General features: G+C 43.4%; 2 protein-coding genes across 4 annotated transcripts; one reads left to right on the forward strand and one right to left on the reverse strand.

Moving 5' to 3' along the window:
* The first annotated feature begins 392 nt into the window (after positions 1-392).
* Positions 393-10155, forward strand: eif4e2 (eukaryotic translation initiation factor 4E family member 2). 3 transcript variants are annotated; one of them, XM_055884064.1, is made up of 8 exons: positions 393-501; positions 3042-3186; positions 7166-7300; positions 7420-7524; positions 7978-8130; positions 8229-8365; positions 8477-8553; positions 8777-10155. In XM_055884064.1, exons 1-7 carry the CDS (start codon positions 482-484, stop codon positions 8523-8525), a joined length of 744 nt encoding a protein of 247 aa, XP_055740039.1. In that variant the 5' UTR covers positions 393-481; the 3' UTR covers positions 8526-8553; positions 8777-10155. The 3 variants fall into 3 exon arrangements, with proteins under 3 accessions (XP_055740039.1, XP_055740040.1, XP_055740042.1); XM_055884065.1 differs by having other exon boundaries at positions 8477-8536; XM_055884067.1 differs by having other exon boundaries at positions 3042-3156.
* LOC129824421 (phospholipid scramblase family member 5) lies at positions 9310-16450 on the reverse strand. The gene is made up of 8 exons (XM_055884063.1): positions 16329-16450; positions 14820-15177; positions 14588-14665; positions 14202-14394; positions 13015-13126; positions 12724-12823; positions 12521-12579; positions 9310-10606 (listed from the first exon to the last, which is right to left on the reverse strand). The coding sequence occupies exons 2-8, from the start codon at positions 15172-15174 to the stop codon at positions 10580-10582; spliced, it is 924 nt and encodes a 307-aa protein (XP_055740038.1). The 5' UTR covers positions 15175-15177; positions 16329-16450; the 3' UTR covers positions 9310-10579.
* Between the last annotated feature and the right edge of the window lie 6691 nt (positions 16451-23141).

The raw sequence follows: 23141 nt of genomic DNA on the forward strand, positions 1-23141 counted from the left end.
ATTATCTAAGAGTATTACTGTGTTATTGTACTTTTGTTTTCAGTGTGTTTGTGTGTTTAATTATACAGAAGGTGCAGGTGCTGATGTTACTACAATAAAGTTGTTTCCTGCAAACCACACTTCAGCTGTGACCATCATGATTGAACTATTTTGTGTTATCTAATGATGATTTTTGGACCATATCAAAATACCACACAATTCTTTACACACAACATGTCTTGAGGATCACAATAACTACTCCGTATACTCTAGTGTCCACGGATGAGGGACAGTACTTTTTCTGCAACACACAAACTGTATTCTGCTACTGTAGGCCTATCTACTCATTAATCTGTAAGCAATATGCGCTCTGGGGCACGTCAACATCGCACGATACTGTAGGCTACGCGCGCGTCCCCCGCTTCGGTCGTGCGCGCCGCCGTTCCTGCGGAATTCAGGGAGCTGTGGTCGGACTGAAGACTCCCACCCCACCTAGAGAATAATGAACAACAAATTTGATGCGTGAGTAATCAATGCTATTTTGAATATTTGGTGGACAATGGGCGCCCCGCTGTGAATGCAAATTCGTTGAGCAATTAGGCCTATGCCTTGCTCGTGGGTTGCTTGGAGAAAAAGAGGTGTGTCCGGTCTGGTCTGCATGCCTTGCAGGGACTGGGGGACACGCGAGTGCTTGTCATGTCTCATCGTAGTTACGCATTTCACATAACAATATTCATGGTGACAACGAATCAATCGTTTAATAGGGAATGCTTGACCCTTCTTGCGATAGCCCTTTTAGCGTCGAGCCCCGCGGGCCGTGGCTGAATCCTCGGCTTGCAAGTGGTTGAAAGTCAGGGGCAGGTGCGCGCAGAGTCGGCTAAAACTATCCCCCATGCCCCTGATCACATTTAGTTATTTTAGGAGAGACAGGTGGGGAAAGGTTTTTATTTAGCAAATATTAATACGCTATTCCGCATGGAAACGTTGACAGCGACAAGCAACCGTGTGTTATGTGTATATTGGAACCACTAAAGTGGCCACTGGCGAGGCTACAATGTTGCACTGGTGAGTGCATGCTTATAACTGTCAACACTGCACATTCGACCACATTGCTAGTGAGAGATGTTAACAAGACCCTGTTACTATACACGTTGATCCAAGCAATGAAAAGCCAATCACTTTCAGCTGACAACTGTGACCCACCATAGTATTCACATTTATATAGTGATTATTACAATGTAATAACATAGTACATGTACACTGAACAAAAATATAAATGCAACATGCAACAATTTCAAAGTTTTTACTGAGTTACAGTTGATATAAGGAAATCAGTCAATTTAAATAAATTCATTGGGCCCTAGTCTATGGATTTGGGAATACAGATATGCATATGTTGGTCACAGATACCTTTAAAAAAATGTAGGAGTGTGGATCAGAAAATCAGTCAGTATCTGGTGTGACCACCATTTGCCTCATGCAGCGCTACACCTCTCCTTCGCATAGAGTTGATAAGGCTATTGATTGTGGCCTGTAGAATGTTGTCCCGCTCCTTTTCAATGACTGTTAGAAGTTGCTGAATGTTGTCTTGAATTGGAACACGCTGTTGTACACGTTGATCCAGAGCACCCCAAACATGCTCAATGGGTGACATGTCAGGTGAGTATGCAGGCCGTAGACAGACTGGGACATTTTCAGCTTCTAGGAATTGTGTACAGATCCTTGCGACATGAGGTGATGGCGGCAGATGAACGGCACGACAATGGGCCTCAGGATCTATGCATTCAAATTGCCATCGATAAAATGCAATTGTGTTCGTTGTACGTAGCTTAAGCCTATTCATAGCATAACCACACCTCCACCATGGGGCACACGTTGACATCATTAAACCGCTCGCCCACACGACACCATACAGTACATGATGTCTGTCATCTGCCTGGTAAAGTTGACACCGAAGAGCACACTTCTCCAGCATGCAAGTGGCCATCAAAGGTGAGCATTTCCCCACTGAAGTCGGTTATGATGCCGAACTGCAGTCAGGTCAAGACCCTGGTGAGGACGATGAGCACTCAGATGAGCTTCCCTGAGATGGTTTCTGACAGACATTTTTCAGTTGTGCAAACCCACAGTTTCATCAGCTGTCCGGGTGGCTCGCAGTTGAAGAAGCCGGATGTGGAGGTCCTGGGCTGGCGTGGTTAGCAGTTGTGAGGCCGGTTTGACGTACTGCAACATTTTCTACAACGACGTTGGAGGTGGCTTATCGTAGAGTAATTTACCTTAAATTCTCTGGCAACAGCTCTGGTGGACATTCCTGCAGACAGCATGCCAATTGTACGCTCCCTCAAAACTTGAGACATCTGTGGCATTGTATTGCGTGACAAAACTGCACATTTTAGAGTGGCCTTTTATTGTCCCCCAGCACAAGGTGCATCTGTGTAATTATCATGCTGTTTAATCAGCTTCTTGATCTGCCACACCTGTTAAGTGGATGGATTATCTTGGCAAAGGAGAAATGCTCACTAACAGGGATGTAAACAAATTTGTAAACAAACATTATCGAGAAATAAGCTTTTTATGTGTATGGAAAATGTCTGGGGTCTTTTATTTCAGCTCATGAAACATGGGACCAACACTTTACTAATACTAATATTTTACAATAACCTAGTTAGATAAGACTATTCAAAGTGTGTACTCAACAAGGACCTTCATTGTTGTAAGTAATTACAGTTCAATATCATACTTTGCTTATGTGTATGAGTACAGAATTTGTGTGGATGGATGGATTAGTCTTGTCATGGTGCCTCATTGTATTTTAGATAAGGTTCTTCTGTACAGTATCTTATGGTCTTATTCTCCTCACTGACTAGATATCCCCTTTCCCTTTCCTCTCCTCGATATATTCTATCTATGCTGTTTATCCTCTATATATTCTGTCTGTGTACTGTTTATCCTCCATATGTTTTGTCTGCATTCAGTTTATTATCTCACAAGGTCAAATTCCTGGTATATATAACTGCACCTGGCAAATAAAGGCAATCCTGATTTTGATTCTGTGTGTTCAGTCTGAAAGATGATGACAGTGGGGACCACGACCAGGATCAAGGCTCACAGAAAGACTGTGAGAAGGAAAAAAATGACAATGATGAGGACGATGATCAGAACACTGCCAAGAAGAAGGTGTGTGTGTCGCCCAAATATAATGCTACAGTATGTATTGTTTGTTATGCTTTCTAAATGAGATACATTATAGATGTGATGGCTCAGTTTGTTAGAGCCAAGGCCGGACTACTGCATTTGGGGCCACGGGGCACCACCCCACAACCCCAAAAATAAAATATATATATGTGACCGACCGGCTCGATTCAGTCTTATGTAGCAAAAATTGAAATGGTGTATTTAACATTGGATAAAAGAAGAGACTCAGAGCAAAACAATTGTATATCATACACTACAGTCGAGGAACAATGGAAAGTAATTCTGCTTTGAAAGTTGATAAAGCTTAAACCCCACTTTTGAGAAAATGTCTCTTGGTACATTTGAGAAAATGTTTTGGTACACCTACTGGAGAGCTCTTCTAATGTCTACACCCATTTAGCATCGTTCACACCCTCTTAAGCCTTAACCCCACCCATCTCTTTAAGGAATCACGTGAGGCCATGTGCTATACAGAGTGAGTATGGTACTGTACTAAACAACCAAAGATTTCAAGATTTAAGGCAGGTTTATACTACTTCTATCGTCATGTCTGTAGACAGTTGTCACAGTGACATCATGAATGTTCTATTGTCGTCCGAGATCAAACTTGTCGTTATGAAAAAGTATAAATACAAAAAATGACAGGCTGCACGATGGTCCAAAATACTTAACTGGTGTATTTTAACACCAATAAACTCATTAGTTTAAAAATAAATGTAGTATATGTCTAGCAAATATCTAGCAAACCAGGCAACTAAAAGCAACTTTATAAACAATGTTTAGTTTCTAGCTTGTTAGCTAGCTAACATTAACCACATCATATAGCTGACAACATCTTAGCTTTAGCTAATTTGTATTCGTTATTACAGGAAAATAAACTCTCAACAAGATCATTATTTACAAGTTAATGGCGAGTGACAGAAAGAAAATAGCTTAAGGTTGTGAGTGTGACGAAATATAAGCATGGCATTCTACCGGAGAATTTTAGAACATGGTCACTGTCTCGTTGGCCTAACGTTATACCCTAATTTGACTTTGGTGTAGGTCATGTTGTTCTTCACATTACCGTCTCTGGAACACACATTATATCAAATAAAATCAAAGTTTATTTGTAACATGCACAGGATACAGTAGGTGTAAACGGTACAATGAAATGGTTACTGTAAGCTAATGCACTTCTGTACATAGCGCTGTAATGTACAATTGACCTTATTTTAGCGCCCCAAAAAATGACGGGTGGGGAAGTGAAACCTACTGCGTGATAGGGAAAGGGGGAGATAAGCCGTGTGGGGAAACAGCTTTTTTCACCCGATCTGTCCAATTTATCACCTCTAATATGTAAATAAAACACTATAAGGAGTTTATATAATGTGTCATTGCATACCTATTTGAGGGTTTGTTTCGAATTTGAATCAGGTTTTTAGGGCTGCGCTAAAGTTATCTTCAGAAGTAAACAGCGGCTGTTGCGGCTTTTGAGAGTCATGATGGCTTGCGGTAATGATGCAAAAAAGGAAAGCATTCAGTTGTACAATTGACTAGTGATCCCTCATTACCCTGTCCCTGTTCCTTTCTTAATTTTAAACTGCGTGAGAAGCGCTACACACCTGTTGGAGAGCTGTACGACACAGAATGAGTTGGTTTATGCGTGCTGTACGTTACGTCATGACACGTCAACATTTAACGTAGTGTTGGAGGGGTCCGTTTTTTCAACTTTTCTCCAATACTATTGGGCCATTACCATGTCAATCAACGCTTGAATATAAACGTAGTTCACACCCCAGATTTTGAAGCCAACACAGTCGCTACATTCCCAATAGTTTTCATTGCAGCCTCGTTTGAATGCCACGGTTGCGCAAATTTGTACGGAATGGGGTTAGTCGACAGTACTTCCATAGTGGAGTCTTTTGTTTAGACATGTAGATAGCTAGCTAGCTAGTTTAACAATGAACCCTAATCCCAACTCATAACGTTACTACCCTACATGAATCTGCTGGTAGCTAAAGCTAACCAAAATGTTACAGTTTTGAAGCAAATTTCCTGCAATTCAACACATTTTGCCATTGCTTATGACCCTGGAGGTTGTGGGCCCCAGGGCACATGTCCTTTCGGTAACCCGGCCCTGTTTGGAGCACAATGTTGATATCTGAACTTTAAGCTTTATGAGTACAATTCCTGCCTCATATGGTGTACTGAATAAAGGAGTTACCATGACTTCAGAAAGTATTCATACCTCTTGACTTATTCCACATTTTGTTGTGTTACAGCCTGAATTCCAAATCTATTCAAGATTTTTTTTTATCTCACCCATCTGCACACAATACCCCATAATGATAAAGTGAAAACATGTTTTTATACATTTTTGCTAATTTATTGAAAATAACTACATAAATATTTACATAAGTATTCACACCCTTGAGTCAGTACTTTGTAGAAGCACCTTTGGCAGTGAATACAGTTGGGAGTCTTTCTGGGTAAGTCTATAAGAGCATTCCACACCTGGATTGTGCAACATTTGCCCTTTATTCTTTTCAAAATTCTTCAAGCTCTGTTAAATTGGTTCTTGATCATTGCTAGACAACAATTTTCTGGTCTTGCCAAAGATTTTCAAGTTGATTTAAGTCAAAACTGTAACTCGGCCATTCAGAAACATTCACTGTCTTCTTGGTAAGCAACTCCAGTGAAGATTTGGCCTTGTGTTTTAGGTTATTTTCCTGCTGAAAGATGAATTCATCTCTCTGTGTCTGGTGGAAAGCAGACAGAACAAGGTTTTACTCTAGGATTTTGCCTGTGCTTAGCTCCATTCCATTCATTTTTTTACTCCAAACATACCCATAACATGATGCAGCCACCATTATGCTTGAAAATATGGAGAGTGGTACTCAGTAATGTGTTGTATTGAATTTGCCCCATGTTTTTGCAGGATTCCTTTAGTGCCTTGTTTCAAACAAGATGCATGTTTTGGAATATGTGTATTCTGTACAGGCTTCCTTCTTTTCACTCTGCCAATTGGGTTAGTATTGTGGAGTAACTACAATGTTGTTGATCCAGTCTCAGCTTTCTCATTTCACAGCCATTAAACTCTGTAACTGTTTTAAAGTCACCATTGGCCTCATGGTGAAATCCCTGAGCAGTTTCCTTCCTCTCCAGCAACTGAGTTAGGAAGGACGCCTGTATCTTTTTAGCGACTGGGTGTACTGATACACCATCCAAAGTGTAATTAATAACTTCGCCATGTGCAAGGGATATTCCATGTCTGTTCCATTTTTTTCCCCATCTACCAATAGGTGCCCTTCTTTGCGAGGCAATGGAAAGCCTCCCTGGTCTTTGTGGTTGAATCTGTATTTGAAATTCAGGGACCTGACAATTATCTGTATGTGTGGGGTACAGAGATGAGGTAGTCATAAAAAAGAATGTTAAACGATATTATTGCACACAGAGTGAATCCATGCAACTTATTCCGTGACTTGTTAAGGACATTTTTACTTATTTTGGCTTGCCATAACAAAGGGGTTTAATATTTATTGACTCAGGACATATCAGCTTTTCATTTTTTATTAATTAACAAACTTTTCGAAAAAGATAATTCCACTTTGACAATAAGGAGATATTGTTTGTAGGTCAGTGATATATATAAATATATTTAATAAATTCAGGCTCTAACACAACAAAATATGGAAGAAGTCAAGGGGTGAATACTTTCTGAAGGCACTGTAAGTGTGAATAAGTGGCGCAGTGGTCTAAGGTTCTGCATCTCAGTGCAAGAGGTGGCTCTACAGTCCCTGGTTCGAATCCAGGCTGTACCACATCCGGCCGTGATTCGGAGTCCCATAGAGCGGTGCACAATTGTCCAGGTTTGGTCGTGGTAGGCCTTCATTGTAAATAAGAATTTGTTCTTAACTGATTTGCCTAATTAAATAAAGGATAAGTTACTTTAGGATAAAAGTGCCTGCTAAATGACTGTATCTTGTCTCTTCTCTGTTCTGTTGTTCAGATTGCAATTCCAGGGGTAGGGGAGCACCCCCTCCAGTATAACTACTCCTTCTGGTACTCCAGACGCACCCCCGGCCGGCCTGCCAGCACCCAGAGTTACGAATCCAACATCAAACAGATCGGCAGCTTCGCCTCGGTCAGTTCCTATTGGGAACCATTGTTCTTTGCCTTTCACCATTGCAGTTTCTAGACTGAGCTGATCTAGTTTAGTATGGATCTAGGGTTCTAGACTAAATCTGTCCTCCGGTCCACCAGGTGGAGCAGTTCTGGCGTTTCTACAGTCACATGATCCGTCCGGGCGACCTGACGGGCCACAGCGACTTCCACCTTTTCAAGGAAGGGATTAAACCCATGTGGGAGGTGGGTAGCAAAGATGGTGGATAAATGGAGATAGTTCACTCAGGCCGTTTACCATTGAACATTTCTGTCTACTTAAGTGGGTGGCTCTACCATAGACACCAATGCGATAGCAGCTGGGTCTTGTCTACTTAGTTCATTTTCTTTTAATTGGGGGAGTGGGATGTCTCGCTTCCTGTATTCTTTTGATCTATCCTTACCTTTATGAGCTCACTCAAGCTGACCTTAGATCACTGTCTTCACCTGTTTATACTGTTATACCAGTACCAGGGTTGTATTCATTAGGAAGCAAATAGAAGAAAACAGACGGGATCAGGAAGGGACTGCCTAAACTAATAAGGAATGCTCATTTTCCTTTTCAATTGCAGAATGTTTTGTTTTGGTGTGCCCTAATGAACATGACATATTTGTTTCCTGCCTAATGCCCATGTCTATCTTCTCTCTGTGTCTCTCTAGGACGATGCTAATAAGCTAGGTGGGAAGTGGATCATCCGGCTGAGGAAGGGCCTGGCGTCTCGTTGCTGGGAGAATCTGATTCTGGCCATGCTGGGGGAACAGTTTATGGTGGGGGAGGAGATCTGTGGCGCTGTGGTGTCTGTACGCTTCCAGGTACACACATACATCGAGCCAGACGTGCAAACACACACATTCACTGTTCCAGTGTCTATTGTTGCCAACACCATGCTTCCCTCATGTCTTTCCTCCAGGAGGACATAATTTCCATCTGGAACAAGACAGCCAGTGACCAGGCCACCATTACCCGGATCAGAGACACTCTACGTAGGGTCCTCAACCTACCCCCCAACACCATTATGGAGTACAAGACACACACCGACAGCATCAAGTAAATACACACACACACACAAACACAGAGCTAATGCCTGAGCTACTAGGCTTTAGCTCAGTAGGCTAACACAGTCTGTGATACCTGGCGGGGGGTTCTGTCTGTTCTCAGGGCCTGGGAGGACTTCCATGGTCTGGTGAACGCTGTTGGTGGTCGCTAGTCTCCAAAGCTGTGAGTTTCTGCCAAGGGTAGGAGCTGCTATGTCTTAATTCATATTCCTACATGCACACACTGGCTTGCCTCATGTTCTTACTTCTGTTGTGTCTCTGTGCATGGAAATCATGACACTAGTCATGATCAGTACTATTAGTAGTACTACTGTATTAGTACGCTAGTAGTCAATTATAGGAACTGAGTGTTTCAATAACCTAACTGTCTCTGTTTATGTTTGTATCTCTCTCATATCTCTAGATTTGTGTGTAGTGTCTTTTGGATGAAATCCGGAGGAATAATACCTTTTTAAGGATCAGTACTGTTTTACATGGCGACAGCGAGGGAGAGATAGAGAGAGAGAGATAAAGAGAGGGAGGGACAGTGGCAAAAGAGCATTCCTTCCTTTCTATGGCTCATGGAACCCATTTGAACTTAACTGAAAAAGAAAATCCACTGTACGGAACACGGAACCAAGCCGGTTGTCGGTTGGTTGGAGCAAATAAGAAAAAATATTTTTTTTATCTGCCTGCCAGTCAGAGATGAATGAAACCTCAGTGGGTGTATTTTTTTCGAGCTACACTGTCCCTGATCTGCCAACAGAGGGAGACTTTGGCCAATGACTGTGGACGGAATCTTCTTCTAACAGAATATTAAACCAAACCCTTCCCATAAATAGGTAGATACAGAATATTCATCATTGTGTAGCACAATCACAGTTCCCTCTGGTAGAGTTTTAAATGTACAGCAGAGAAAATGTATCTGTTTTTTTTAAACTCTGAAACTAAACAGGGTTGCAGGTGGAAGTTATTTTATTATAGTGCAGTATTTTAACTACAATGCCTCTAGTCATTTAAACTAGAAATATTATTGCGTGCAAAAAATATATTTCTAGAAAAAGATATGTCCTTTTGAGAAATCTATTTACTTAACGAGAATCGAGAACAGGATTCTTTACCTTTGACCAGGAAGTTTTCAACCCAAAGGATGGGAACCATCCTAAAGGGGGACTGCGGGTAACGTGAAACGGCCTCTTTAGAATGGACTGCCTAGCTGCCTATATCACTGTGCCTGGCCTCGAGACGGACCCAACCCAGATTAAACATTCAAAATGCCTTTCAAGATCCCACAGTGAAGATGGACATAACATTACAACTTTAACAACAATGTAATAATGTTGTAACAATGTTATCTGTGACAACATAATCTCTCCAGTGTGGAATGGTGGTAGCCTGGGTGTCAGTCTGTTTCTGCTCTCTTGCCAACTCCTTTTGGAATTGTCATGCAAAACAGTTTGGCTTGACAATGATCATGGAGTTAGTCAAAATCACAAACAGATCTGGGACCAGGCTAGAATGGTGGCCCTGCTGTGATATTTCCCCCGGGTAGAAGGAGTCCCTGAACACTGACCTGGAATCAGCTCATCTGACCCCCTCACCATTTAGTGCTACAGAACAGAAACTGGTCCCAGGCCATAGCTTGTGGCTCCTTCTATCTTCTCCCTCCTGATGGTATACTGCCTAGGATTGGGTGGGTGGTGCTGGAAAAAGGGTGTCTTGTCAAAACGAGGAAAGTACTGTCTGATGGATATACACCTGATGGATTATAGCAATAAATGTTGATTATGCATCTGCTGCTAACCAATGGCTTCAGTGTTCTATTCTGTGATGTCACCGGTGGCATATGTATGATGAGGAAAACATGTATCTTTCCAAACAAAGATAGTATGAACTGATTGTCAGTCAGTCAAATTGTTGTGATGGGAGCATAAGCCAATGCAAGGTATCTATTAAGTTTAATTGGATGTATCTCTTCTACTAGGACAACTAAATGAGAACTAAATAAAGGAAAGGAGGTCATGCCATGCAGACTAGTACATCTTTGGTGTCGCTAACATTTGCACCCCTCCCCCAAACAACTGTCCATGTGTTCTATCTCTGATGATGCTGCGGCGTGGCATCGGGCGAAGCTGTGAAACTCGCCGATGGTCATTTGACCTCTGCAGTTCTCATGGTCCACTTTTGATTATCTACATTTTCTCATCTCTGATTGTCTGGTGCCAGTTCAGCTCATCTCAAAGAACATATAATTCTAAAGAGAGAGGGAGAGAATGAGAGAGAGAGAGATGGCATGGTCAATGTAGGGAGTACAGAGTAGAGGTCGACCGATTATGATTTTTCAACACTGATACCAATACCGATTATTGGAAGACCAAAAAAAGCCGATACCGATTAATCGGCCGATTTTTAAAATGTATTTGTAATAATGACAATTACAACAATACTGAATGAACACTTATTTTAACTTAATATACTACATCAATAAAATCAATTTAGCCTCAAATAAATAATGAAACATGTTCAATTTGGTTTAAATAATGCTAAAACAAAGTGTTGGAGAAGAAAGTAAAAGTGAAATATGTGCCATGTAAGAAAGCTAACAGTTTAAGTTCCTTGCTCAGAACATGAGAACATATGAAAGCTGGTGGTTCCTTTTAACATGAGTCTTCAATATTCCCAGGTAAAAAGTTTTAGGTTGTAGTTATTATAGGACTATTTCTCTCTATACCATTTGTATTTCATATACCTTTGAATATTGGATGTTCTTATAGGCACTTTAGTATTGCCATTGTAACAGTATAGCTTCCATCCCTCTCCTCGCCGCTACCTGGGCTCGAACCAGTAACACATCGACAACAGCCACCCTCGAAGCAACGTTACCCATGCAGAGCAAGGGGAACAACTACTCCAAGTCTCAGAGCGAGTGACGTTTGAAATGCTATTAGCGCACACCTCGCTAACTAGCTAGCCATTTCACATCGGTTACACCAGCCTAATGCTTGAAGCATTGCGAAGAGCTGCTGGCAAAACGCACAAAAGTGCTGTTTGAATGAATGCTTACGAGCCTGCTGGTGCCTACCATCGCTCAGTCAGACTGCTCTATCAAATCATAGACTTAATTATAACATAATAACACACAGAAATACGAGCCTTAGGTCATTAATATGGTAGAATCCGGAAACTATCATCTCGAAAACAAAACGTTTATTCTTTCAGTGAAATACGGAACCGTTCCGTATTTTATCTAACGGGTGGCATCCATAAGTGTAAATATTCCTGTTACATTGCACAACCTTCAATGTTATGTCATAATTACGTAAAATTCTGGCAAATTAGTTTGCAATGAGCCAGGCGGCCCAAACTGTTGCATATCCCCTGACTCTGCGTGTAATGAACACATGAGAAGTGACACAATTTCACCTGGTTAATATTGTCTGCTAACCTGGATTTCTTTTAGCTAAATATGCAGGTTTAAAAATATATACTTCTGTGTATTGATTTTAAGAAAGGCATTGATGTTTATGGTTAGGTACACGTTGGAGCAACAACAGTCCTTTTTCGCTAATGCGCACTGCATCGATTATATGCAACGCAGGACACGCTAGATAAACTAGTAATATCATCAACCATGTGTAGTTAACTAGTGATTATGATTGATTGATTGATTGTTTTTTATAAGATAAGTTTAATGCTAGCTAGCAACTTACCTTGGCTTCTTACTGCATTCGCGTAACAGGCGGGCTCCTCGTGGAGTGCAATGTAATCAGGTGGTTAGAGCGTTGAACTAGTTAACCATAAAGTTGCATGATTGAATCCCTGAGCTGACAAGGTAAAAATCTGTCGCTCTGCCCCTGAACAAGGCAGTTAACCCACCGTTCCTAGGCCGTCATTGAAAATAAGAATGTGTTCTTAACTGACTTGCCTAGTTAAATAATGGTGTAAACATTTTTACAAAAATAGGCAAAATCGGCGTCCAGAATTACCGATTGTTATGAAAACTTGAAATCGTTCCTAATTAATCGGCCATTCCGATTAATCGGTAGACCTCTAGTACAGAGTTTGCGTCCCCAGGTCAGGTTCACGTTGTATTCATTGATTCTGGGGAGTTTGTACGTTGTATTTTATCTGGGGAGTTTTTTGTGGGAGAGTTTTTCTTCATGCTTACCAGTAGGAACGTGGCCGCCAGCAGAAGAAGTTTGGTCTGTGATGTCATATCCTGTGGAACTGCAGGATTAAGAGGTTTTAGGAGGGGGGGGGGGGGGGGTTGCACTATTCTCGAACAGTAGATACTTCTATTTGTTTTGAAGGTAAAGCTATTAAGCCAAGGTTTAGCTATATGGCTTCGGGTGTAAACGAAGGAAAGCTCACCCTCTAACCCAAAGTATTCATGATCCATGTTGCATTCTTCGTTAAACCCAGGCCATTTCTTCCATATGGAGCCAATTTTCTCACCGATGGCTGAGACCACCTGATGTTTGACAAAGAGATAAAAATGCATACAGTAGAATGGAAGTGGTGAAACAGATATTTCCATGTGGCATAAATTATCTACTGAAATAATTATTCGAAAATGAATTAAATAATATGATAATCAACCAAATATCCGACCAATCAAAGTCAATCAGATAATGGCTGGTAATGGCCTGAAATGATAATGACCTGGAATTCTTGGTTAGAGAGGCATCGGTAGGGGCAGCACGATCCCTGGATTCTTACAGTGGCGGTTCCATCGGAATCACACACTTCCAGGAGAGGGGTGAACATACTCCATCTGTTAACAGGTACAACTGGTGAACACACAACCCCTCCTGCACCCACTCACAGACGCTGATAAGAGACCAATCCTGGGTGGTGATTGTTCTTGTTTTTTTGTATTTCCTAGCGTGGGTTGATTGGTTGCATGGTCGGATGGATGATCAAGGTTTCAGCTGGTCAGTTTTCTATTGCATTGCACCACTGAGGCCATTGTCCACTTGGTGTCATAAGAGGTCTACCGGGGTGACCCCTCCATACTGTAGAATAGAGATACAACACAGATCTAATTCAAACTTCTACTTTGCTCTGAGCTCTGTTAATTGGATACAGTGATTCTGGTGGCCTTGTCTGCAAGCTCTACTAAATAAACACACAAAGGAGACCTCTTCTAACCCTAGAGAAATACTTGGGAGAGAGAGGGTCAGCATTTCAGAGAGAGAGCGAGGGAAAGAGAGAGGGAACGCAAGAGAGAGGTTGGGCATTTCAGAGAGAGCGAGGGAAAGAGAGGGAACGCAAGAGAGAGTTTGGGCATTTCAGAGAGAGCGAGAGAGAGAAATAGAGGAAACGATAGAGAGAGGTTGGGCATTTGGTCAAAAATAACTAGGCCTAGTCTTTTCCATTTTTCCACTAAATTAGCCACCATTTTGATTGAGTGGTGTGGAAACGGTGATGTAATGAGGGAAAACAAGAGGCGCAGCCGCCAGACACAAAGCTGTTTTTCCTAGTAGGAATGAAACCACATTCCTCCCCACCCAGGACACCAGCAACCTAGGTTAGCCTGGCTCCATCCATCCAGACAGCTGTGCTATGCGCTAACTCCCCCCAGTTTAGCCTCCCTGGAGACTGGGCGGGAGTGGGGAGCGAGGAGAGAGGAGCACCACCCATTCTATTTACAGTCCTGGGTCGTATTCATCAAGCCTCAAAAAGAAGAAACAGTCTGAAATGGAGGGACTATCTGAACATTAACAAACACTATTTTCGTTGTCCGTTGCACCGCGTTTTGATTCTGGAGTGAGTGGGGGTAGGGATAAATGTGAGAAATATTCTGGGAGAGAGGTAGAGGTTGGAGGTTGATTTCAGGATAGACATACCTCTGCCGTACGCTCCCTAAAAGCTGCCGTTGGGGGGTGTAGACCCTCATTTCCATCAAGCAGCAGCCAAGGCAGCACGCGTCCACCCTGAGGGGTCTTTCAAACAGGAAGACCTGGCGGGCCTGGCGGTCAAAACCTTGTAGGGAGCAGGACCGGGCCGGGCCGCAGCACTGCAGACACATACAGGAACTCTCTGAGAAGGAGTAACACAGAGGGCCCAGTTCAATAATGAAATGGTAACCAGAAAAATGTCCATCCCAGATGGGCAATAAAATTATATTCTATTCTATAAATACTATTCTATTCTATGGCCACAGCTCTGTCTGTCTGCAGACACATTCAGGATCTATCAGTGTAATGGCTGCATGTTACTGTTATTGTTGTACCTTCTACAGCCACGAAGAGCTGCTCACTGCTGTCCCCGGTGGCAATGCTGTAGGTCCTGCGGGACACACATTGTGGACCTGGAACACAGCAGCATGACATGACCAGGTCAGAAGGACTATCACTAATACACACATCATACCGTGTCTCATAGAATCAATAGGCAAATTGTTGGCAGAAAATCATTCTTTCCTCTGATGTAACTGTATATGTCACACATGAAGTTGCACAAACCTTGCAGCTCTGGCCTAGCTGTGATACGTAGTTGGCTGACTGCGTCCAGGAGAGCCAGACCCTCCTGTCCACCCGCACCATTCAACCAATGCTCCCCTGCTATCTCTGGCCCTCCAGAAGCCCTGGGCCTCACGTGGCCATTTTCCCCTTGACCCCCCGGACCTCCAGGGCCGAGGCCCAGCTGCTGGTCCTCTGAGCCCAGGTCAGGTGGCCCGTGGTGGGGTATGGAGCAAGGCAAACTCTGGGGATCGGCGGAGAGCCTCGTTCGACTGTGGAAGGCTCTGAAGAACCTCTCGATGTGCTTCTCTCTCTCCAGACGGCCGAAGGGGAGGGGCTGGGCGGTCACTGCTGACATAGTCTGGGACAGGATGCAGGAAGCAATGACAGGAATAACTGTTCAAGGTTGGGGCTAATTTATAGATATAAATAGAGGACTCTGCGCACACAGACGCCAAAATGGGACAGAGTCCTCTATCATTCTCTATGGGTCAATTACATTTGAATTCAGTCTATTCTCAATTCAGGAAGTACACTGAAATTCCAATTCCAATTGTCATCAATGCTCTTCAATGAGGAAATATTGGAATTGGAATTTGGTTTACTTTCAGAATTGACTGGAATTGAGATGGAATTTTCTATCACTCACTTTATCCCAATATCATCACACTATTAACCCCAATAATCTGCAAATTACATCAGGTTCTCAAACAATCCAAAGGATTAGACCCCAAATTAACAAAAAAACAAATGTCTTTATACATGCGTCTGCTTCTTGCTCCACAGTCAACACATCCCTGGCACCGGGACAATCTCAGCTCTCTGAAGACGGAGTGGAAGCAACACAGTGGCCAGCTCCTGGCTATTTCATATTCACGCCACAGCATCACTGAAACCACTACATCCATCTCCTATTGAAAACCTGTCGCAATCTACAATACCTCTGGTTCAGACACTCAACTCTACGGTAATATGTCACCGTTGATTCGTATTTGGTGACACTTTAAGTTCCTCTTCACACTCCGTGTTTCTCAAACCTGTGTAGTTACACCGTAGTTACTCGAGTAACAACATTGTATTAAGGTATTGCTTCTGTTGCTACTTGAGTAATTAGTGTAACTACAGAGGTATAAGAGCCATTTACCGTGTATCTAACCTGTGTCTGAAACCTACTGCACATAGTCTGACTCCATGGACTCACAGCAAAGTGTAGCATATTGCACAGTTGTTCCTTTAACAGTAGTGGTGACACGCTCTATTTGAAAGCTCCGTGTACTCCGCTCCAGAAGCAACAAGTGTTCCAACGCTATTCAATGGCGTGCGAAACAACCTCTCCATGTCTGTCTTTCTCCTCATATGGTCAAATAAATCAAAAATTCTCCACAACATTATTTTCATGATGAGTTACATAACAGCAAAGTATGTACAGTGTTGGTGGTTTACAATGAATATAGATGGAAGTAAGTGAGTAGTTTTTTTTTAAACAAATGTTGCCATTTCTCAAGCTCTTACCGTCTAAGGTGCACTCCCTGGTATCTCTTGATTGAAGTGTCTAGTGTCTAGTAGGCAAGCATCTGGGTTTTTGAAAAAAGGATGGGTGAAGTAGGCTTCTATCTAGCCTTCAAGTGTGTGTGGGGGTGTGTATGTGTGTGTGTGGGGGGGGGGGGGGGGGGGGGGGGGGGGTTCTCAACCCACTGGTTTCTCTGACTCTGTCTCCCCCCGTCCAGTTTCCATCCCAACCAGCCGGATTTTTCTTTTGTTGGACCAGAAAGGCACCACTCACCCATGTAATTGAGATCCTGCTTCTGGGAGAGGGGGTGGGTGGTGGGGGTGAGGGGGGCAGTAGAGAATCGGGGGATGGCTGTGTGAGAGAGGGCGTACAGGGAGACACCCCCCATCTCTCTCCATGCCTCCGGAATTTGTACAACCCAAATGATGAACTGCATTGATCCTTACATGGAGGTTTGGCTGATTTCTAGAAATGATGTTGTTGAAAGTGTGAACATGGCTCCTATCACAAAGAGTTGTTATACCATTACCTTTAATAAGAACAAGTTGTTATACCATTACCTTTAATAAGAAAAAGTTCATATTTGAACAAAAACACTGCATGTTCAACACACTAGATTTCAAGTAAAATAAAAATCATAAAGTCAACCATTTTACAAAAAACATTGAAGAATGATGGTTGCCTTTAAGTAAGTACATATTTATTTTTTATTTCACCTTTATTTAACCAGGTAGGCCAGTTGAGAACAAGTTCTCATTTACAACTCGACCTGGCCAAGATAAAGCAAAGCAGTGCTTTACACTGAAATAAAACAATAGGAACTAACTGAAACAGCAGTAGACAAGGCATATTGACATTAGAGAGAGGCATAAAGCAATCACGGGAGTTGATCAGGAGAGCTAAGACAACAATGGGTAAATGACGATGAATGGGCAGAGCGGGTCAGTTAGGTACACACAGGACCTGAGTTCGAGGTCCCACATATAAACAAAAGGATGTACCTTGTTAGTGAACAGTCCAGCAGGCATCAGCTGTGTAGCTGAGTGATCATAGGGTCCAATGAGCAGCAATAGGTGAGTCAGGGAGCCGTTCGGTAGTCGCTACTACGCTAGGCGAGCGGGAGACACGGCGTTCAGAAAGCTAGCGGGCCGGGGATAGCAGATGGGTCTTCGGCAACATCGCAATAGAAAAGCCTGTTGAAACCACATATTACGATTACGTCGGCAGACGAGTCGTGATGGATCGGCGGGGCTCCATGTCGACAATAAAGGGTCCAGGCCAACTGGCAAAAGAGGTATTGTAGCCCAAGAATTAGCCGATATACTCGTTGGCTAGCCGGTAGATGGGCCAAGCTCGAGGCTAGTTCAAGGCTAACTGATGCTTGCTTCGGGACAGAGGCGTTAGCCAACAATAGCCACTCGGTTGCAGCTAGCTAGCTGCGATGATCCAGTGTAATGGTCCAGAGCTTGCGGCAGGAATTCGGTGATGTGGTAGAGAAAAGCAGTCCGATATGCTCTGGGTTGATATGGCGCTGTGAAAACTGGCAGGTATTGACCGAGCTAAGGCTGACTGGTGTCCGAGCTAAAGGTGAAGACCGCTAGCAGTGACTAACAATGACTAATAGCTAGTAGCTAGTTAGCTGCTGATGGAGGTTCCAGTAATAAAGTATAAAAATAGCAGATCCGTACCACTTTGGGTGAGGCGGGTTGCAGGAAAGTATATTTAGATCGTAGATGGAAAGTGACATTAAAATATATACGAAACCCCCCCCAGAAAAAACAGACTATTTACATGGGACAAGACAAACACATGTCCGACTGCTACGCCATCTTGGAATTGTTAACAGTGTGATACAATTTTTGCATATTACTCAGTGGTAATATCTCTGTTAAAAAACACCTTCAACCATTGCTCTGAATCACACATATCATGCTTCTAGAATATAAGGCATCAGTGCCTATGGTCAAGCCCTCTGTATACAGCACGGATATCTACGGCCAAAACCCTTCTCATCTCAGTGAATGGGCAAACTCATAGACTGCAGAACCTGTGGCAGACCCACATGGTTTAGTTTCAGTCTCAGACCCCCTCTAGCCTCAAAAACCTGTGCTAAACCCCATTCATGACATGCCTCCTTGTTAATGGGTATGTCATGCCCTTTCATATAGTGTTACCCCAGTAGATTTGCTCCAGTTTCATTCCTAGAGGGATTGGTGATGTTATTCCCCATTGGAGGAAGTCACTTCCTGGTATCACCAGGGAAAGACACGGAGGGCGGCCGGTTGAAATGCCCCGTCAGGAAGATTCCAATGGTACCCGTGAGGAACGACAGCGCCATGGTGATGAAGCACACCCTGTCAATCACCCGTCCAACCAGGAACCACATCTTCTGGCACAAAATAGTAGCCGTACATCACCCAGGTGGGCGCGACACTTTGAGGAGACTCACACTCTCTAAGTCATTTTGTTGCCGGGCACCCGGCGCACCTCCTGTGAAGCCTAGGCCAGGCTGGCCCCCAATTCTTGGGTCGTACCCCCCTCCAGACCGATATCTAGGGTCAAACAGAGAGCTATAGTGATAAGGAATCAACCGATACAAAAATTTAGAAGATTTGGTAACATTTTACATTACACTGTCCTTATTAATGTGTAATTATTCCTGTCAGTACAGTGCAACAAGTATTGTAAGTACTCATTGTCAGGGGCTGACTGAAACAATAATTCAGGCCCGGAATTTGACTCCACCCCAAGCCACCCTGTTCACGCAAACCACCAGACCGCTAATTTTGTAGGCTAACCGTATTTGTTGATGTAAAGGGTACAAAAGCAGTTATACATTTGGCCACTATATTTATCTGTGAAGAAAGTTATCCACATTACAAAATACAAACATTTGGGACTGACCAACCTGTAGCCTATCGGAACACTGAGTTTTCAAGGTATGCTATGGCTATGGGTGCACCCTCAAAAACTCACTAGGAATACACCAATCACAGCACATGCAAATGTACAAGGCTAGACGCACAAAACAATTAGCCTACACTTCTTAAAAAGAGAATGAGATATACAGAGTTAGCTCAAATGTTCAAATGATTATCTTCATATTCAAGCATCAAGCATATCAAAAGTATCAAAAAACTTCACACACACACATTCACTGAACTTGAACATAAGCTACAACGATGTAAGTAAGTATAATACAAAAGTCAAAAAAGCACTCTACAATTTTTTTCAGATTACACTGTTCACTCACTGGTGTCCATAAAGCAAACAGCACACAATAAACACTGAGTCAATGAAATTGAACATTGGCTACATAACTGCAAGTATAATACGAAAGCCCCAAAAACGTGCCTCTGTACAAAAGCTTTAACTCACAGCAAATTTTCTTTCACCCTTGTCAGCCTGTTGAGGAAGAGTCGTAGCATAGCTACGAGTAACCAGTAAGTAATTACCACTAGTAAACCAGTAGGTGGCGCAGTAACTCTCTGCCATCATGTCAATGATGTCATCTTTGTCAAGTCCCATAAGAATCTCCTTCTCTGTTGCCATCAAAAGGAACGCTTCAAGGTTCTCTTGAGTGAGGGAGGTTCTTAGGCCGTTCTTCACGAATTTCAGGGTGGAGAAGGTCCTCTCACAAGCCACCTGAGTGATGGATAGGGTGAGGAGGAACTTGTAGCCCAAACCAATGATGTGATACGCATCCGTGAGCAGATTGTACTGAGACAGGAGAAGATAGCAACATATTGGGGGCGGTTTTAACATGTGGAACAACTTCTGCTCACCAACTCCACCCTTTCATCAGGATCCTCAAAGCCTTCCCCTGATTTATCACTGGCGGCGGTGGCCCTGGGGTTGTACTCCTCCAATGCTGACTGTTTCAGTCTTTCCCACTGTTGTGCATGGCTGATCAGTTCAGCCTGCAATGCCGCAACAGCGGAATGTTCATCAAATTCCAGTAAGCATTTGCTGAGCTCCTTCATGGCTGTCTTTGGAAGGCCCTTTTCTCTGATCTCAGGAAAAGGCTTGGGATTCATGCAGGAGACATCTGCACACAGCACGGCATTTGCTGCATAACGGCGGTGAATACTTTCAACAACAGTGTCCAGTACCAGATTGTGGATCTTGATTTTGTAATCCATGTTTGCATTAGCAATGGGCTCGTCTTCTGCCAACTCGCCTGGTTTTCTCTTCTTTATTTTGTTCTCTTCTCTGGGAGAGCAGTCTGAGCTTCGGCATCACAGTCCTGCTGCTCCTCCAGAATGCCATTGGCCCACTCAACAATGTCGTCTGCTGCCCTCTTCACACCCTCAAAGTCTCGGGCACACTTTCTCAGTTTATCCTACCAAGTGCTGTGCTGTTACGATATCCATGCCACTTGTTTGCAAGTATTTAGAGAGAGGGGACGTCTGCTTAAAAATCCTGAGAAAAACCTCAGCTGTAAGTCTGGTTTCATACTTTAGGAGAGCATCCTTGTACCCTTGGGCCTTGCTTCGGATGGCAGGTTTTATGTTCATATCCTTTTCAATTCTTTCCATAGTGATGACCACATCCGTGTAAAGTGTACGGTCAGGCTTTGCAAAGCTTCCGAATACTTTCCTCAAGGCCTCGTCTTTGGCCCACCGGCGTGGTTCACCAATTACATCAAGCCGTCCGTGTCTCCTCTCCTCACTGGTTTCCTCCCATAGCTTCATGCGCTTGTAGGAATCTCGAACGAACACTGCAATGTCATTCAGTAGTGAGAAAAGGGATTCACTTGCCACAACAACCCCAGTGGTGTCAGTTAGCACAAGGTTGAGGACATGTGAGTAACACCATATGTGTACTTGGTTAGGAGACTCTCCTGTGAGCGATGCAGAGAAGCCCCTGTATTGTCCCTGCATATTAACTGCTCCGTCTGTTGCATTACCAACACACTCTGTTTGATATCTATGTCAATCTTCTCAAGGGTCTGTTTCACCAGGTCCACAAAGTACTGTCCAGTCGATGACCGCAATGAGTCTCTGGTGGACAACATCAGTGACATATCGCAGAACTACTGCACACTGGTCTTTGGATGTTAAATCCTGTGTTGTGTCCATTTGTACTGAGAACATCCCTGCCTTTCTCACTTCAACAGCAATTGCCTGCTGAATCAACATTCTGATGACTTCAATTACTTTATTTGCTGTTGTTTTGGACATCAAAGTTACCAAGAACCCTTTTCCTTTACTTCCCATCTGCTTCTTGCTCTTCTCAATGCGATCACTAACATGCTCTTGTAGGCAGACATCATATTTGCTTAGCAACAATATAAGCTCAAGAAACTTGCCATGATTGACGGCCATGTTTTCCAAGTTATATGCAGCTTCGTGTCTGTGTCCTCTGTAGCTAAGCCAAACATTTACCAATAACTTCACATTTACCAATCACACGTTCCATGACCTGCCTCCTCTTTCTGACCTGGTCTCGAACTGACGCTCTAGTGCTGCTGCTGCTTCCTTCTCCACCTTTCTAGTGCTGCTGCTGCTTCCTTCACCTTTCTAGTGCTGCTGCTGCTTCCTTCACCTTTCTAGTGCTGCTGCTGCTTCCTTCTCCACCTTTCTAGTGCTGCTGCTGCTCCCTTCACCTTTCTAGTGCTGCTGCTGCTTCCTTCACCTTTCTAGTGCTGCTGTTGCTTCCTTCTCCACCTTTCTAGGGCTGCTGCTGCTTCCTTCTCCACCTTTCTAGTGCTGCTGCTGCTTCCTTCTCCACCTTTCTAGTGCTGCTGCTGCTTCCTTCTCCACCTTTCTAGTGCTGCTGCTGCTTCCTTCTCCACCTTTCTAGTGCTGCTGCTGCTTCCTTCTCCACCTTTCTAGGGCTGCTGCTGCTTCCTTCTCCACCTTTCTAGTGCTGCTGCTGCTTCCTTCACCTTTCTAGTGCTGCTGCTGCTTCCTTCACCTTTCTAGTGCTGCTGCTGCTTCCTTCTCCACCTTTCTAGTGCTGCTGCTGCTTCCATCTCCACCTTTCTAGTGCTGCTGCTGCTTCCTTCTCCACCTTTCTAGTGCTGCTGCTGCTTCCTTCTCCACCTTTCTAGTGCTGCTGCTGCTTCCTTCTCCACCTTTGCAAAGAAAAGACTCTATTATCGTACTCACTATCATTAGTGTATCAGTAGGCTACATTAATACAGCTCTGTAAAAAATTAAGAGTGGTCTCTTAATTTGGAGTGGCCTCTTAATTTTTCCCAGAGCTGTATATTACTCTAGTAACTTGTCATGTTGGTACTAATGGCGCCTATGATCTTTGTCATTGCCTGTGCGGTGTCACACAGGCTACTGTGTTACGTTCATGGATGTATTATGGTTACGTTACTGTAGCCTGTTTCGCTGTACAGTGTATGTGCTCTTTCCCCAGCTTATGTGGCATGAGTCATGACCGAATGCTGGCAAGTCCATAGTCTAGGTTTACTATTTTTTACTAGTTGAAACATATTGCCTTCAATGTCATATTATGATCGCTATGTTGCACTCATTGCTATGATATAATTCCTCCACGAAGACGTAAGACGTGCAAACTGTTTAGCCTACCGGCCGCTGTGTCACTATTATTAGCTAGGCTACTTAGCTAGCCATTCTGGGTGTCGTGTGTGTGTATCTGTGTGTGTGTTTTTGACTGACCTGCTCCCTAACTGGCGAACATGTCGCTTATTTTGCAGCATTTAGCTGCGTCTGTGGCAAGGGCCTTTCTATTTTTTATTCTCTCTCTCTATGCTCCACCTTTCGATTTCTGACCGTCCAATTTGCCGTGCGACTTGTTTAAAATGTTATCGCTAGAGAAGCAGGTAGACGGTTGCTATG

This window comes from Salvelinus fontinalis, chromosome 26 (assembly GCF_029448725.1).
Source record: "Salvelinus fontinalis isolate EN_2023a chromosome 26, ASM2944872v1, whole genome shotgun sequence".
NCBI lineage: Eukaryota > Metazoa > Chordata > Actinopteri > Salmoniformes > Salmonidae > Salvelinus > Salvelinus fontinalis.